General features: G+C 52.3%; 1 protein-coding gene across 7 annotated transcripts in view; it reads right to left on the bottom strand.

The window, feature by feature from the left end:
* Positions 1-18,886, bottom strand: part of SYT2 (synaptotagmin 2) — a 195,842-nt gene that overhangs the window by 18,298 nt on the left and 158,658 nt on the right. For all 7 annotated transcript variants that reach the window (XM_048826722.2, XM_048826715.2, XM_048826716.2 and 4 more), the window contains 2 exons: positions 9,555-9,752; positions 7,337-7,506 (listed from right to left, as the gene is read on the bottom strand). In XM_048826722.2, the coding sequence (XP_048682679.1) occupies positions 7,337-7,506; positions 9,555-9,735 (351 nt within the window). In that variant the 5' untranslated portion in view covers positions 9,736-9,752. The remainder of the gene's footprint in view (positions 1-7,336; positions 7,507-9,554; positions 9,753-18,886) is intronic.

The raw sequence follows: 18,886 nt of genomic DNA, 5'->3' as shown, positions 1-18,886 counted from the left end.
GGCATGACTACAGCAGTAGCCATAGAGCACCAGGCTGTATGTGCCACATCAAGGGAAGCCTGCAGCAACACCTTCGTGATTGTCTGACCCTCTGTAATAAGAGCTGGAAACGGCTCTCTCTCGTCCTGAGGCGACAAATCAGTCCAATGGGAACATTTAGAACAATTTGTAAAGTCATCTTTCGCCATCAGGGCTTGATAGTTGGTGACTCTGAATTGAAGGGAGGCCTTTGAGTAGCTGATACAACCTAGAAGGTCCAGACATTTAAGCTCCTTATCAGTTGGTGTTGATGTGAAGCAACACTGACTACTTCTCTCATCGGCAGTGTTGACGACCAGAGAGTTAGGGGTGGGATAGGAGAACAGGTGCTCCAAACCTTTGGCCCTCTTGCAGATGGGTGGGACGGCAGCCGGAGTCTGCCACACTGCACAGGCTGGTGACAGTAGGGCCTGGTTGACAGGTTAAGTCACCCTGCCCTAAAGGGAGGCGTGCAGATGTTCACCGCCGAGTGCGGCTGATCCTGGACTTCCTCCAGATGAATCTGTAAAGCCTCCACTACGTGCTTCAGAGGGTCCTCAAAGGCCTTGAATCATCCATGTAGGATGGTGGAGGGGGCATAGCTGCCTCATCTGGGGAGGAAGAGGATGGTGGTGTCTCCTCCTCTGTTTTCAATGGTGGGTCTTCTTGAGGAGGGTCCTGAGGATGTTGTTGGCCAAGAATCTTGGTGGATCCTCTTGTGCGAAGACACCCAGTAGACTTGGTCCCCACGAGGGGCCCAATGGTTCAAAAAAGCCCTCTTGGGAGGGGCATAAGGAAAAGGAATAGGGCCCCAGAACTGTTCCTGCCAGTGCTGATGGGTCATGCATTGGCTGGTTCCTGGCATCTCATCCTCAGGGAATGTCAAGGGAGGGAGGGTGAAATGGGTAGGTGGGGGAGCCTTGAATGGATACCTCTGAATCAAAGAAAGTGTCCTCTCCCATGTTCGGTGGTGGAGCTAGTGGAGCTAGTACCAGGCTTGGATTGGTACTGGGGGCCAAACCGGCAATTGTGATGGTACCGGTGGGTGAGCATTTATATGATGCTGTGGCAGATGTGTTGGTCCCAGTTGGCATCCAGGTGCTGGTGGGGAAGTCCTCCCAGTATCCACAGCACAGGGGACTTGTTTCCTCCAAGACCTGAAGGTCCTTGTGAACGAGGAACCGGGAAAGCACCAGTGAGCCTGGGGATGACTCCTCTGGGTGAAACACCTCTAGTGGTACTGGAGACAGTGGACCCACTTGCTCTGGAGAGGCCCAGCTGAAGGTAGATGGTATTAGGTGATATGGTTTCTTCAAAGAGTCCTTCCGCTTCAAGGAGTCCTTCTGTTTGGAAGAGTCCATTTCTGGTACCAACGGGTCTATCGTTCGCTGCTTGGTGATGGGCTTTTCAGTGTGCGGCTTCGCAGAAGAAGCCTTCCTTGGAGGCGTCAGTGCCTTGGTACCGTGATTGATAGGAGCTTCAACAGGAGATGTGGTCTCCTTGCTCCCAGGTTAAAGCAGGTAAAAATGTATGTACAGGTGAGTCACAGTCTATAATGTCAAAAGGCAGCAGAGATGTAGTGTTCTGCCAGTTTCCCAAAAGTCTTTCAGGGCTACCCAGGATAACTCTGGGGATCTCCACCTCCTTCTTCAGTTTTCTGCTCTGTTAGAATCAAAACAGCCAAGAGATGAAGAATTTTTCCTTGTATCCATATTTATTGCTTCTTCTCACAGAAGCCAAGCTGCCCGTAACAGCTCCCACGCACGTCCCTTCTTCATTGAGGTGGCGGGGAAGGAATGCACTTAACAAAGGCTTTGATTTTTGATCTCACACACAGTGCCCATTTGCTTTCCATGCACGGGAATTAGCACTCTCCAGTTCAAGTTTTTCATTTGCATTACACAAGGCTTCCTTCTTGTTTGATGGGTTACTTAGTTACAGGGGTACATACAACGCAGACATTTGCCATCACATTATACCAGGGCACAGATAAGTGACAACAATGCATGCAGCATCCCACCAGTTTTCCATGAAGTTTAAACACATTCTTATACATTTTAACATCTACTTTGAACAATACTAACACACATGTGAGCTGTGAGTTTGTCAGTTCTCAGCTGATGCCTAGGCCTTGGCCAGAGCTGGCACTTGGCTTACCAGCGTCACACCCATCATGGGGCTGACAAGACTTGAATTCTGGGGTCTTGGGCATAAGCCACCAAGAAAGCCACTGGTTGAGAGGGCCTGAGGCGCGAAAAGGGGAGAAGGGGGAACCCCCTCTCCCTAAGCTAAGAAATCATGCTAAGAAAATGAAAAACAACCCAAGTAAAGCAGCAAGGTAGCAGACACTACAGAATTCTGTCTCGAGCCACGGGTGGTGGAGAAGGAGCTGGAGGGGCACGGGACCACTCCTCCTAGACGCCCTTGTACTGGAGCACAAGAAGGCGTACGGCATAGGCACGGACCCAGAGACACTGCTAACAAAAATACCTCCAGTTGAGCGCACCCGCGCATCCTCAGGCAGAGAGGCTATCGGGACAAGATCTTCAAGAACAGAGGGAGCGGCCCTGGGCGGATGGAGGGCATGACCTCCCTGCAGACGGGCCAGGAAGGGGAATGGAGATAGGCCCTTGAGGTAAAGGACTAGAGTAAGAGCCCCAAGCCTTTCCAGCATGGAAGGCTACAGGCACCCACCTACCTGCAGGGGAACGTAAGGCCAACATTGTGTAGAGGAGCAGGAAATTAAACCCCAGGCTGGTGCCCAAACCGCTGGCCCATCCCTCCTGTTATAAATTATCTGCTACATATTAATCTATTCAGGAGGTGTCTAGGAGCGATGTGGCAATGATCTGTTAGTCGTGAATAAGGCATGGGATCAGAGCCATAGCTCAGCTGGGGAGTTCCCCTCTGACCTCCCAGATCTTAGCCTCAGACACAACTTGTAGCCTGCGTTTTGCAAAATGGGGCTTTGTATCATTTTCCTGTTTAGGAAGAACTCTTCAACATGCATTGGGCCTGCCGGGCATAAGCTTTGGAGCTAATTGGTGCATTGGGCAAATCCCCATACCCCCCGCCCCTTTGCATGGCTGACAGAGAAGCAACATTCACTTTGCCACCTACCATGAATTGCCATCCAGGTTAGTCAGAGAACATGGAGACAGAACAACACAGAAGGACAACGAGAGCACAGAGAAGGAAGAGAAGGACATTATAGAGACCACCACCACCACAGATAATCAACAACACCCAATGCGCGTGAGAAACAACAGACTCCACCCTCTTAAAGGCACACCGTACCCAGGCTGAGTGTGCACGCTGGAGTGGGCTCTACTTTCAAGCAGTGAATTTGGAAAGTTTTGTCAGCACCAACATTGATTTTGTACATAATCAGCCAATATCTAAAAGGGGGGTGCCCATTTATGCACTTTGCCCTCATTACATGTATCTGAAACAAGCCAATTTCAACTTTCCCTTTAATGGAAAAGTGCCCAGCAAAGCCACTGTAGTTGCTACCAGTCCAGTGTTTCTCTGGAAACCAAATGCACAGGAAGCACAGAGAGAGAGAGAGAGAGAGAGAGAGAGAACATGATTTTCCTCACAAAGATAACACATTTACCGGGACAGCACAATACCCTGCTATATAACCCTGGATGGAGGGGGGTGGAGAAAGGAAACTGCCATGAAAAGGACGAGAAAATGAAGTCACTGTGACATCCTGGCTAAGTGTGCATGCTTGTGTCTCCCCTGGCTGAGGGATACAAGCCCAGCTACTAGTGCTGTCCCCAGCAGAGATTCTCCTTTAGCTCAGGTGGCCGAGATCTGTCTTTTCAGAGCAGCCCGGCCTGCTTTCTGCTCCATGGAGCGCATAATGACGATGAGCAGCTGTTTATTCAGCCCTTTTGGATTCCCCATCCCAGCTGTGGGCCATCCTGAGGAGCTGTGCTCTGGCTGAGAACAGGCCCGTGCCATCATGGCTGCTGAGTGCCTGGCAATAGCTTTTTCCCCTGTTCCTTTGTATATGCATCAGCCTGTCGCTGTCGCTGCAAGCCCTGGGTTTGCACTGACTCTCAGCCTTTGCCTCATACCAAGCAGCCTCCTGCCTGGTGCTAGGACCGTCGCTCCAGGCACTGCACCTCCCTTTAGTGCTCTGGAGCTAGGCTGTGTCACTAAGGCTCCGGCCTGCCGTGGGGCGATGGGAAGCCGCGTCAGCCAAGGGGGAATTCCAGGAGAAACAATCCCTTTCAGAACTCTAAGCAGGCCCATTGCACCCACTCACCCCTGGGATGCAACATGTGTTACCCTCAGCTCCCCTCCGCATCCTATGGGGGCAGCACAGATTCCTAGGGGTACTAACAGATGATGCACAAGGGGCACAAATTGGCATGGTGGGGCAGGCATCTTGCTCTATTCCCTACTGCACACCTGCCAGGCTGGCCCTACAAATGTCTTCCTAGATACATGGGGGGTGGTGATCACCTCCTAGGTTTCATCCTCTGCTTGTCTAGGTAGCAGGGATAGTGATGTGGGTTGGGGGATGCCACTGGTAACAGGGCAGGTAAATGCACAGAGCTTGAAGAAGCAGTTCACTGAGGCATTCAGTCAGCAATGATCAAGTCCTGATAAGACTCGCCAACCCCAGAGGAGTGAGCCCTGGGCTGCACCTCACTAAAATGCCTCCTGCAAATGCAAAGATGCCAGCAGTATGGGCTATAAAATGCTCAGGTCCCAGCCCGCTACCCTGCATGTCGGGCTTGCACCTCCAAAGGACCTGGCTGGAAGGGGGGTGGGGATTTGGAGCCTCTCCCGTGACCCAGGCTCCACATGGCTGACCTGCTGGATTGCTACAAGGACCCGCTGCCACAGTGGATTGATTAAAACAAAAACAACGAGGAGTCCAGTGGCACCTTGAAGACTAACAGATCTGTTAGTCTTTAAGGTACCACTGGACTCCTCGTTGGTTTTGTGGATACAGACTAACACGGCTACCCCTCTGATACTTGGTGGACTGATTGCCACCAGCAAGGCCAAGGACATAGCTCCAAGCTGCAGATGCCAGCTGAAAGGGGAATGACTGATTGACTGGAAAGCTCTAGCCCAGGTCTGAGAGGCATGTGGTGCAGACCAATCTGTAAATAGGGTTTGCCATAAAACAGGCCTTTGGGATCCCATCTGCCCTCCAGTTTCTCTACAGCCTCCAACTTCCCATCTGAATAGGGTCAGCCAGTCCTGTTGGGGCCTGATTCACATCAGCTGGCAGAACTCAGGCTGTGGGCCCTGCTGCTACGGGCAACTCCTGCTGCGCTGGGGCTTCGCTGCTGGCTGGCACTGCTGAGGAGGGGGCAGGGAGGAAGGCAAGGCCAGGGCATGCCAGTCTGGGACCATGGGGCTCCCATGGAACTTGCTTCACCATTTCCCTAAGTGAAAAGGAAAAGGACACATGGGCTGGGGGGGGGAGAGTGATTCCACCCTGGAAGAATCATAGAATATCAGGATTGGAAGGGACCTCAGGAGGTCATCTAGTCCAACCCCCTGCTCAAAGCAGGACCAATCCCCAATTTTTGCCCCAGATCCCTAAATGGCCCCCTCAAGGGTTGAACTCACAACCCTGGGTTTAACAGGCCAATGCTCAAACCACTGAGCTATCCCTCCCCCCCAAGAAACTCATGGGTTCTCATGAAAACTCACTGGGCACTTTATTTTCATAAGGGAAAGTACACAAAATGGGGGTGGGGTGGAGGGATGATTCTGCAGCAGCTGTAGTCAGCAGATGATCCACCAGCACCTGCGGGCATTGTTTATGGGGTGCCACAGACCAAGTGAGCATCTGGTGTTCCTCTTATTCTAGCCACAAATGTTCTCCCGGAAGGGCCGATGAAGCGGTTTGGAGACAAGATATGACCCTATTCTTCAACTTTTGCCAGCTCCTAGAACCAAACTTGACCCATATCTGTTGGAAGCCTGAATGTTTGGAGTCTATGTTCCCCCTGGAACTTTTGAGTCTCATGCACCTCACTCTGCTCTTCTGGTTAGCAGCTAAGACCATTATCTGAAGCACTAAAATGCCTCAAGAAATGCTGCTCTCCCTGGCTTTCCAGCCCAAATCTCATGAGACACCCTGTTTTTGTGATATTCCCAGTCATGCTTTATATACTTGAGTGGTCTGCAGTTTGATCATGTTGCTGGGTGATCACTGATCCTGAACTTTGACTCTTAAGGAGGCTCCTTATCCCAGCATCTCCCCTGAAGGGGCTGATCCTTAAAATGTGAGAATAACTAAAAGCAAAGATGAAATGGGAGGAAATAGGGGGGAAAGAAATACTTAAATGGCCTGAAACTTATGAATGGTGATTCTGATAATGCAATCTGTTATACCAGTCAGATTCTCCAATGTCTTTAAGCTTTAGAAGCAGTCAGCGATCCTGTGGGGAACGTGAGACAGTTTTTGTGGCAAATAATAAAGAACAGGAGAAGCATTTCCATTCCTTGACAACAGAGACACAAACTCTGCTGATCAAGAGCTTATTTATATGAAGAGCAAAGAGCCCTGTGTAACTTCCTGATTCATGTGGCTATCTCCCGTGTGTCCTCTAGGTTTGGGGGAAACAGTGCTATTGACAGGGGTGGGTCTAAATTAAAACGTGTGATTCAAGACATGGCTATAAAGAAGACTGCACAAATGTAAAATGGTAGGTCATGTAAAGCACGCCATCTGCTGGCATGTTTCATGGCTAGCTTTGTTCATGAGTTGGTAGGTTCAATAAAGTTGTTGTTCTGCGGCACATGACTCCCTCTGTCTGAAACCCTGCGTGTATGGGGAAGGTCAAAAAAACCTCGATCCAAATTCTGCACCCGAGGCCTATTTCTAGTTAGGAAAGCAACCCAACCCCCCCTCCCTACCGCCATCCGTACTGCAGAGGGGAAGACCCTATGCCTCTCCCATCCAGTGTCTACAACTAACTCCTCCCGCTGGATAAACCCTTCCCAAGTGCCTTATGGGAACGTAACCCACCCTAGGACAGCTGGGGAGCGTTGTCTCCCTCTGGTGACACCAATCTGCTACGGCATCAGTTTGATGCCATTACTGCTTTCGCCCTAGCTCATGCTCGTAGCGGCAGAGGTCCCTGGGGTTCAAATCCTGCTCTAGGTGAAAGCTGAGAGGGTTACCTTCACTCCCTGTATCTGAGGAACTGCACACTTCTGCTGCTGCTTTAGGAATAAATGACTGTGTTTGTTGTTTCCTTGGTCAAAATGACAAGCAGGCGCTTTCTAACACTCTGCTCCAGGGACCCGACTGAGCCTTTACCAAGAGGCGTTTTACCTGGTTCCCCGATTTCATGTCTTTCATGTTCATGGCGTTCTTCATCCCTTTGCCCTTCTCCTTCTTGTTCTTCTTCTTCTTGCAGCAGCATTTCTTGCAGATGCAGAAGCAGCAGGTGAGGAGGAGCAGGCCGCCTACCACAGCGATGGCAATCAGGGCCCAGGGAGGCACTGTGCACAAAACAACGCCAGCCACACGATCACCCTTGTGCCACAGCCACACCCCCAGCAGCCAGCACCCGCCCGGTGCAAGGCCTCAGAAATGCCCCTGGGTTAAACAGGGCGTTTGTCACTGCAGGGCCTGCGCACGCTCATTGACAGGGACACACACATCTACCGTGCTCTGCAGGCCAAGGCAAGTTGGGAACTCTGCCATTCGCCCGGTGATGTGAAATTACCCTGCAACAGCCCCTCCCCTGGCCGTTAAATGGCATTTATCCTGGAACTGAGCACTCTGACTCCCCACTACCCCAGTCCCTCTAAGGTAACTTCCCTTCCTCCCACCTGCCCCCTAGGGTTACCACCTTTGAAATGCAAAAAACCCAGCACCCCCCTCACAAGGCAAGCCTGCTGCAAGCCCAGCTCCCAACCACAAGGCAACTCTGCAGCTCTCCCCCATTTCAATAGCCCCTTATAGTATCTAGAGAGAGAACACCTACAGATAGGACTGATAACATCACTTTCTTACTTACACTGTGGGAGTGGGAACACGGCAACATCTTTAGCTGGACACCGAAACTTTTAACATTAGATATCCCAGTGCATTGTGATAATCATGCAAACCTTTCGACCCATGTAAAAAAACATGGCAGACTACATTATTTTTCAGGCAACTAGCAAAGCCACAAAAAAACTGGCCAGGCTGGTCCGCTAACAGCCACATGGTAACCCTTCCGCCCTACCCCACCCCAGACACCACATGTAAACACCCCCCACCATCAGTCACTCCATGAGAACTCCCCACTTAACTCCCCCACCCCCCGAGTCACTCCATGGTAACTCCCCCCAGTCACTCCATGGTAACTCCAAACTGACCTCCCCAAGTCACTCCATGGTAACTCCCCACCGACTCCTCCCACCCCCCGCAGTCACTCCATGTAATTCCCCACTGACTCCCCCCACCCCCTGCAGTCACTCCATGGTAACTCCCACTGACTCCCCCACCTGTCACTCCATGGTAACTTCCCCCCGCAGTCACTCCATGGTAACTCCCCACTGACTCCCCCCACTCCCCCCAGTCGCTCCATGGTAACTCCCCCCAGTCACTCCATGGTAACTCCCCACTGACTCCCCCACCCGTCACTCCATGGTAACTTCCCCCCGCAGTCACTCCATGGTAACTCCCCACTGACTCCCCCCACTCCCCCCAGTCGCTCCATGGTAACTCCCCCCAGTCACTCCATGGTAACTCCCCACTGACTCCCCCACCCGTCACTCCATGGTAACTCCCCCCCCCAGTCACTCCATGGTAACTCCCCACTGATTGCCCCCCATCACGCCATGGTAACTCCCCCCCGCAGTCACTCCATGTAACTCCCCACCTACTGCCTCCCCCTGTCACTCCATGGTAACTCCCCACTGACACCCCACACACAGTTACTCCACAGTAACTCCCCATGGACCCCCCCCGCCCCAAGTCACTCCAAGGTAACTCCCCACCAGTCACTCCATGGTAACTCCCCACTGACTGCCCCCCTCATCACTCCACGGTAACTCCCCCCCACAGTTACTCCATGTAACTCCCCAATGACTCCCCCTCCTCAGTCACTCCATGATAACTCCCCACTGACTCCCCCCCCGTCACTCCATGGTAACTCCCCACTGACTCTCCCCACGCCCCGCAGTCACTCCATGATAACTCCCCACTGACTCCCCCCCCGTCACTCCATGGTAACTCCCCACTGACTCTCCCCACGCCCCGCAGTCACTCCATGATAACTCCCCACTGACTCCCCCCCGTCACTCCATGGTAACTCCCCACTGACTCCCCACCCCCCTCCCATTTCCTCCATGGTAACTCCCCACGGGCTCCCCTCTAGGGATTCAGTGACCAGTAACTGATGCCGAGGTCCTGTCCATCTCGCCCGTGTCTGCGAGGGCTGCCCGGCCGTGCTCTCGCTACACTGGGCTGAGCAGATGCAGTGGCCCATCCCCTCCGAGCTCTGTCTGGGCTGCCCAGAAAGGGATGCTGGAGGCGGGGCCAGTCGCCAGCTACTCACGGGGAATCTTGTTCAGCTCGTTCATGAACTTGGCCTTCAGCTTGGCAAATATGTCCTCCTTGCTGTCACTCAGGCTCGTGGTGTTGGTCACGTTCTCCATGGAGCCCACAGGCATCGCGGTGCTGACCGGCTGCGGAGCCACCACGGCCTCTGGGTTTTTCTTGGAGCCAGTCCCCATCATGGTTAGTTAGGGGCTTCCTGAAAGACACAGTAATGTCGCCAATGACACGCTAGGCCCAGCCGGTGTTCCACTCTCCAGAGTCACCCGGGCAGTGTTTCCAGAGGTGATGCCTGTACCCAGTGCTTCATAAGCCTGAAATCTCTGGGGCTGTCTTTGGAATGCTTCAATAAAGGCCAGTTTGTTTCTCCCCGACTGGAGGGACACAGGGTCTAACAGAGCGAGGGGTGGCATGGGAGTCAGGACGCCCGGGCGCTCTTCCCCACTTCCTGTGAACACTCCGAACAGCCAGTGTGGGGTGGCTGCTGTGACTCCACAGGGACATGTGACCAGGTCACCTGGTGCTGGACCCCATCTTGGGATGTCAGTATTTTTCCAAGCTTTGAAACAAAGGGTTCCCGCCATATGCAAAAGCTATACAAGGCAGGGGAGTGACATCATCACGGTCCTTCACTGACTCCCCACCCAAGAAGACTGCCGGAAACACCTGAGGAACAAAGACTGAACTAGGGGACGTGCTGGACCCAGGCTGAAGGGATATGTAGCCTGTGAATGGAACACCTGGGGATTGCAAGCTGTAAGACAGTGCAGCTGGCCCCTTAAGAATCTGCAGCCTGCTTGTATCATCTCTTAGGGTGAGAATCTGCTATTCATATCCAATCTCTCTAGTATATTAAGCTTAGCTTCAGTGTTTTGTTTATTTGCTAGGTAATCTGCTTTGATCTGTTTGCTATGCCTTATAATCACTTAAAATCTATCTTCTGTAGTTAATAAACTTTTTTTTGCTTTATCTAAAACCAGTGTGTGGGAATCATAACTCAGTGGCAAAAGGCTGTCGCATATGCCTCTCCACATTGCAGTGCAAGAGGGTATAATTCTGGGTTTACACTCCAGAGGAGATGTGTGCCTTAGGAACCGGGAGGTGCCCTAGCTGAAGCCTTAACATTCAGGGGGCTGGTTAGTGAGCCTGTCTGCATATAACTGCATCTGGGTGCATCCCTACCTGTATGTATGCTGGTGAAAATTCAGGCTAAAGAGGACTTTGCAGCTTGTCACTGCAGTACAGTGTAAAAGGGAGCCCAAGCTGGTGGATCAGGGAGGCTCAGTGGTACCCCAGTTCCAGGTGGCACTCTAGGTGGAACCCGTCACACCCATATCCCAGTTCCCTGCTCTAACCACTCCCTTAAGTAGACAGACGCCTCAGGAGAGGTGCCATTAAGCTGCTGGACTGTACATGACAGGGCACTCTCCTGCTTTTCATCATCCCACGCAGGAGCCGGTTGTCAGTGCGGGGGTGGCACTGTATGGAAGGACTCAGTAAGCCGCTGTGGGGCTGTCACTGCTAATGGATGAGAGGTGGCCCTGACGACCCTGGGAAAAGGATAGGATTGTTCTCAGAGGCAGTTCAGCAGAGGAAGACCCAGGGACCATGGCATCATCTCTGGCTGTCAGGGCACTGACAGCTGCCAATCAGTGTGATAAGTAAAGCAGGAGAGAGAGGACCCAGAGGGTCAGCAGAGATACAAACCCTACGGAGAATGGAAACCATTGGCCACAGCAAACCCTTCCTGAGCAGGGTCAGCAGGAGCCTCTGCAGAGATCCAGCCTCCAAACTGCTCAGTCTCCCGGGGCTCCTTTGCAAACAGCCTCCTGAGCTCGGCTACGCTCCTGCATCTCTGGCCATCACACCATGGATTCCCCCAGCCCCTGCCCATGAGCCTCCTATGGTGTCAGGTCCTCACCCCTGAAGCAGCTTCAAGGAAGCAGCAAGGGTCAGTTGTTTAAACAGGGCACTGAGAGTCTGGGTTTCTAAGATACATACCCAGATTGATTATCATACACATTGTAAGGAAAGTGATCACTTTAGATAAGCTTTTACCAGCAGGAGAGTGGGGTGGAGGGAGAGAAAACCTTTTGTAGTGGTAAACACCCATTTTTTTCATGCTTTGTGTGTATAAAAAGATCTTCTATACTTTCCACAGTATGCATCCGATGAAGTGAGCTGTAGCTCACGAAAGCTTATGCTCAAATAAATTGGTTAGTCTCTAAGGTGCCACAAGTACTCCTTTTCAGCTTGCTACATACTCCCCACGTGACCTTGAATAAGTCACTTAACCTATCAGTGCCTCAGTTTCCCCATCTGTACAATGGGAGCAATAACTCAAAGAGCAGAGAAATCTGTGGAGTAAGCAGGTTATGGTGTGTTATTGCACCTGACTGTTAAATATAAATGAAACTAACAAATCTGCATTGAAAGCCGAGACTGGAATTAATTGCCGGGGGTGTTTGTATGTTACAGACGGTAAACTCCCTGGGCCAGCACAGGTGAGAGTGCTTTGAAGGAACTGTGCTCAGAGGAGGGAATCTTTCTTAATGTAGATGAGGCCTGAGGAGGAAGGAACCAAGCTTGACTCTCACATCCCAGGCTGAGTCTGCAGGGCTGACAGCCAGAGAAACCCTTTCATGCGAGCGTCCTTGATTTGGATGCACTAAACAAGGAGCCCCAAGATGTCAATTCTACATTAATATGATCACTGATTATCAGTAGGGCCCTATCAAATTCACAGCCTTGAAAAACGCATCCCGGACTGTGAAACCTGGTCCTTTGTGTGCTTTTACCCTATAGTATATAGATTTCACAGGAGAGACCAGCATTTCTCAAATTGGGGGTCCTGACCCAAAAGGGAATTACGGGGGGAGGGGCACGGGGGGTGTTACAAGCTTATGTTGGGGGGTTACGGTATGGCCACCCTTACTTCTGAGCTGCCTGCAGAGCTGGGCGGCCGGAGAGCGGCGGCTGCTGGCCGGGCACCCAGCTTTGAAGGCAGCCCCCCGCCAGCAGCGGTGCAGACGTACGGGTGGCCATGCCGTACCGTGCCATGCCATCCTTACAGCTGTGTTGCTGCCAGCAGTGGCTCTGCCTTCAAAGGCTGGATCCCGGCCAGCAGCCACCGCTCTCCAGCCGCCCAGCTCTGAAGGCAGCAACACCGCCACGAGCAGCAGCACAGAAGTAAGGGTAGCAGTCCCACAACTCCCGCTACAATAACCCTGCGACACCCCCCCCCACACACACACACACACAAACTCCTATTTGGACCCCTGCAATTACAACACTGTGAAATTTCAGGTTTAAATAGCTGAAATCATGAAATTTATAATTCTTAAAATCCCATGGCCGTGAAATTGATCAAAATGTACCATGAATTTGGTAGGGCCCTAATTATCAGTATTACTGTAGCATCTAGGGCCCGAGTCATGGGCCAGGCCCCCATCATGCTGCATGCTGTATAAACACAGAACAAAAAGACAGATTACAAGATCTTTGGGGCACGGGCTAACAGCCACTTTTCAGACTAGAGCCACATCTCCAGGCACCTTGGGGAGACAACTAATACTTCATGGGCCCGATCTTCAGAGGACCCAGCTCCCAGAATTGGCACCAGAAGAGCTTGGCACGTTGGGTGCTGAGCTCTTGTAAAAATCCAGCCCCAACTGTGGGTACTGGGTGCTTGCCAGTCTGGCCTTGAACTCTCCTGGGCTTGCAATGAGAGATGGTGCCCAGCTGCCCTTCGAGTTTGCAGCTTTTTTTCCCCACTGCTCTTCTTTAAAAGACATACCCACCGGGCCCAGCCAAGGGTTACACCACCAGTGGTTATGTCTGGTCTATATCTGATTGTTCTGGCCTGGGGAAAGTACCAGCTAGTTCTTCCAAAGGAGGAGAACCTTGTCTCACTCCCCTTACAAAGAGGCAGAGAACACACAGGAGGTAGGAGCACCCATGAGCTCAGAGGGGCTGAAGCCAGGAACCAGGCCAAAGAAAATCCAGTGGGTGCTGCTGGGGACACGGAAGGTGAACGATCTAAAAGTACAAGGCACCATCACAGGGTCAGAGCTCACGTGCTGGCCTCATCAGCGACAGGCCAATCATCCCATCTGGTACCAATGTCAGAGTGGAGGACAGGTTGGGTCTGCAAAGCTGAATGCTGGCCCCAGCCTGATTCCCGGACAAGGTTCTTTCAGCATGGCATGTGCTACCATAAGCCAGTCTAGCCCCTCAGGCTGTGTCTACACTGCATTGTAAACTTGGATCTGTGGGACCTGGGCTCGTGGACTCAGAGTTTCCAAGCCCACATTTGATTGTCCACACTGCCCTGTAAACTTGGGCTTACAATTGCTGGAGCCAGGATCTCCCAACCATGCTAACACGTCCATGCTGCACTGCCCAGACGTTCTGACGCGGGTCTGTGGCTTGAGCTGCATCCGCACTGCAAAATGCCAGGGCTTGGACCCGAGTCACAATGGGACTCGGGCTGACCCACCCCCTTGGCAGGGTCCAAAGCCCAGATCCTGAATGCTTGCTGACCCGAATCAGACTGATTTGTGTGTGGACAGAAAGGGGATGTGGGGTCAAACCTGAGTCACATCCTTGGTTTACTGTGCAGTGTAGACATACCCCCAGTGACATGAGCGCTCCCGCTGCTGTGTGTCAAGCCCCAGCACATGTACCACCTGGGACTATGCCTCTGAAGCGCTGGCCTGGCAGCACAGTGACAGATAATTCAGCACATGGGGGGGGGAGCTGAGTCTGACCACAGAGCTGCCGTGGTGTCATAAATATAAAGGGAAGGGTAACCACCTTTCTGTATACAGTGCTATAAAATCCCTCCTGGCCGCAGGCAAAACCCTTTCACCTGCAAAGGGTTAAGAAGCTCAGATAACCTCGCTGGCACCTGACCAGAATGACCAATGAGGGGACAAAACACTTTCAAATCTGGAGGCGGGGGGAGAACAAAGGGTTTGTCTGTCTGTGTGATGCTTTTGCCGGGAACAGATCAGGAATGCAGCCTTACTACTCCTGTTAAGTTAGTAAGTAATCTATCTAGACAGGCGTTAGATTTCCTTTTGTTTAATGGCTGGTAAAATAAGCTGTGCTGGATGGAATGTATATTCCTGTTTTTGTGTCTTTTTGTAACTTACGGTTTTGCCGAGAGGGATTCTCTATGTTTTGAACCTGATTACCCTGTAAGGTATTTACCATCCTGATTTTACAGAGGTGATTCTTTTACCTTTTCTTTAATTAAAATTCTTCTTTTAAGAACCTGATTGATTTTTCATTGTTCTTAAGATTCAAGGGTTTGGGTCTGTGTTCACCTGTACAAATTGGTGAAGATTCTTAACAAGCCTTCCCCACAAAAGGGGGTGTAGGGCTTGAGGGTATATTTTGAGGGAAGATGTCTCCAAGTGGGCTTTTTCCCTGTTCTTTGTTTAAAATGCTCAATGGTGGCAGCATACGATTCAAGGACAAGGCAAAGTTTGTACCTTGGGGAAGTTTTTAACCGAAGCTGGTAAGAATAAGCTTAGGGGGTCTTTCATGCAGGACCCCACATCTGTACCCTAGAGTTCAGAGTGGGGAAGGAACCTTGACACGTGGTGACAGAGGGAGCTCAGTGCAGGGCTGTGAGACCAAAGGCGGAAGGAGGCTCGCAGTTTGACAGGAGGGGAGGTGGAATGGTGTATGTGTGTAGCACCCAGCATAGGGGCACCCTGACCTTGGGTGGGGCCCCAGGTGCTACCGACTTATACATAATAATAGTGGGGTGCCCCATCAGAGCAGAAGCTGCTCTCAGCAGGCTGAGCCAGGAGAGGAGAGAAGGGCATGACGCTCCAATCCAGATTTGAACTCCCCCTATGCTGTTCTGCACTGCGGGGGTGGGACGGGGGGGGGTGTGTCTCACCAGGCTCCTCTAAGCTCCAGAGAGGGAGCTGTGAATTTTCTCCCAGTCCCTCCCCACTATCTAGGTCCTGGATCTAATCCTTTAACTGGGTCTGGCCAGCCACAAAAGGCCCTGCTTGTGGGAGCCCATGATGAGAAGAAGCAGAAGAGAACTCTGCTAACAACCACACGCAGCCGCACAGAGGCCCAGAGCACAGTGGGGTGGCGCTGGGGCTGGAAACCACCCGGCGATTCCCAGCCACCCGAGAACGGAGCTCGGTGCATGGACCAGGCGCTGCCGTCTCCCAGCCGAAGCTCAAGGCCCAGAGCTCAGTGCAAGCAGCCAAGCAGATCCAGGAGGAGCCCGGAAGTGAGATTCGATGGAAGTTCTGCTTTCAATATTGATTACGATGAAGGAGAAGCAGACAGACAGCGGGGGGAGGTTCTCAGACAGACAGGCCGGGCCCTGGCGGCCAGACTGGAAAGGAAGCTAGAGTCATGCTAGGAATATTTCATGTGAGTGAGTAAAGAACAAAAAAAGTCCAACCCAACCCCCTCCCCTATTGGCCCTGCCTGCAGAGCAGAACGGCTGGGCCATGACCGGCGAGGGAAGCTGGACTGACAGGTAGAGAGACTTCGCCCCTGCTACTTCAGAGCCGCTCCAAGGGCTCCTGCGGAAAGAAATGATTCAATGACACCTGCTCTATGCTGCTGTAACCCCCACAACTCCAAGGGGAGCTTGCTCAGCATCTCGGAGAATCAGGCCCCCTTAGCTAGGTCCCCAGCTAGGCAGGTCGGTGCCTCGCTCTGGGCCCCCAAGTTTGGAAATTTGCACCTAAATGTTTTCCCAAGGTCACCCAGCAAGTCAGTGGTAGAGTGGGCTGGTGTTCTCTCTCTCTCACACACAAACACCCCAAAGTGCAAATGCACGCACACACACACACAGAACAGAGTGCAAATGTGCACACACACACACACAGTGGAGTGCAAATGCATACACATGTACACACACACACATGCGCAGGCTGGGACATGCAAACCCAGCACATCCAAGGCATTTCAACCCGCACACTGCACTCCTTTATGGAAAAGACCTCAGCCCCAGGTGTGTCTGTCGGTCCATCCAGCCAATCTAGTCCGTTTATCTCCTGCGGAGAGCGCTGTGGGTGGAAGGGCTGGAGACAACTGTTACTAAGAAACCCATCGCTCCGGATTCTGTGCTGTACCGCGCACTGCAGTGGGCGGGTGAACATGCTTTCGGTGGCGCCCGGGGAGTCTGTGCTCTTAACAATTTCTTCTGAGTTACAGCACAATGCAGCAGCCTCTGCTGGAGCACCTGAAGGACACAGTTCTCATGTCCCCAGCCTTTAAACTCTTTGCTCCAGGAGCCTGGGAGACGGAGGAGCCTGACAATTCAATTCCAGCCGTAACGTGTCATCTATGGTGTATGTATGTAGCACCCAGCGTAGGGGCACCCTGACCTTGGGTGGGGCCCCAGGTGCTACCGACTTATACATAATAATAGTGAGGCGCCCCATCAGAGCTCAGATGTGGCGCGCGTATCATTCATGCGCCCAGAGCTCAGGAAAGCAGGGCTCACCCAACGTCTCAGTGCTTTAGGCTGGCCCTTTGAGTGCTTGTTTCTGCTGGGCGCAGATTGGGGAGGGGGGTGCAGCCTGTGACACCCAAGGACACATGGGCATGTCACCACCACCCCCCCGAGGCTGCTGCTGGTATGATGCTGTGCTTGGCCCTGGGGTTATAGTCTGGGCATTCCTGGCTTGAAAGTGCAATGAGCCCACTGCCAGAGTGACTGCCCTGCCAGCGTGAAGCACTAGCCAAGCTGAAGGACACGAGACTAGGCCGGGAGCTGAGGAGACCTCCAGGAAACTGGCCCTGATGCTAGATCTGCCCTGTTGCCCTACTACACCCATGCCCTAGGGCTGTGGGAAAGCCAACCATCCAATTCTGTTGCCCACCCATGGGCTCAGTCCAGCAGTCAGGACAATACCCCACACCCAAGAGTGTAGTCAGGTCTATGTGTCTGCCACAGTGTGTTCCCAGGGCAAGATCTCCAGGGATGTCACCTCCTTCATGAACCCCGTTCTCAGCACTCACTGTTAACCATAGCTCTCACTGTTAACCACCCTGCTGCCTTAATGATCATGCTGATCCAAATCCTGGCCACCTTTACTCAGGTTCTGAATTCACTTCCACTTTGAAATTAGAGACAGGCCTGAATCAAAACCCTGGCTCCAGCCCACTCGCCCTGCAAACTTGAGGGAGATTGGAAATCCCGAGCCAGATCTCTATTCAAAGTCAGTGTCTGGTCCTTCTCTCCAGAATGGATCACACCAAAGCCTCAGATCCAAACACGCCTGAGTGTTGGGAGGTTTCAAATCTGGAACCAAATCCGAAATCAGTGGCACACGCCTCTCTCTGAAATGCAAGGCTCTTTCAGCAGCCGTGACAACACAGAGATGTGAAATAAGTTCCTGGAGGGTCTTTATATTCACAGAAAGCTCTGTTAATGTGCCAAGAAAAAGCCTGCTCCCCAGTACTGGGGACATGAGGGTCCCCTCCAGGAACACCCAGCTCAGATGGCCTTAAACACAACACAACATGCATTAGTGACAGAGAAAGGAAGCAGTCCTCTGCTTATCCCCAGAACAGATTGCATCAATGCAGACCTCTCCGTGGTGCCTGGCCTATGCAATGCAGCAGGGAACCTGTAGGGCAAGCTCGGCCTCCATGGACCAACTGGTCTTTCCCCTCTCCTGGAGCCACTTATGATGTGATACGGACACACGTCCCGCATTGGGCTGAGATTTATTATTAATTATTATTTGTATTACTGTCGTGCCTCAGAGCCAGAGACACAGGCCAGGAACCCATTGTGCCAGGAGCTGTACAAACCCAGAACAAAAAAGACAGTCTGTGACCACAGGGGCTTACAGCCTAAGACAAGAAACAACAGATGGTGCGAACAGACCCAGAGGGGAGCACAGGTATACAATATTGGTGAGCATGACGGGCAGTGGTCTCAGCATTTTTGTAGGCATCCTGGCAAAGGATGGGATTTGAAGGACAATGGCATGGCTTTGCGGGTGTTCCAGGGAAGTGCCTTCTGAGCACGCGGGGCGGCCTGGGAGACAGCATGGAGCCGTCTGAAAATTAAACAAGTGGGCGATGGAGGGTGGTACCATGGGCCAGTTGAAGGTGAGCTCTGACAGCTCAGCAGCAAATGAGACGCCCACCAACTCTTCGCACCTGGGGCCATTTAACCACCAAACAGATGGTGACAACTGTCAGTCACCACCAACCTTGTCTGGATTTGAGCCAGCAAGTCAGAGGTTAAAGGCTTGGAGAGCCCACCAGCTGGCCAGTGCCCTCTACATATTCATGACTTCATATCAATGCTTCCTGCCCATAAATTCTCCC

Source organism: Caretta caretta, chromosome 21 (genome assembly GCF_965140235.1).
Source record: "Caretta caretta isolate rCarCar2 chromosome 21, rCarCar1.hap1, whole genome shotgun sequence".
Classification (NCBI taxonomy): Eukaryota; Metazoa; Chordata; order Testudines; family Cheloniidae; genus Caretta; species Caretta caretta.
Note: the sequence above shows the minus strand (reverse complement) of the source record. Positions and strands in the feature narration are given on the sequence as shown.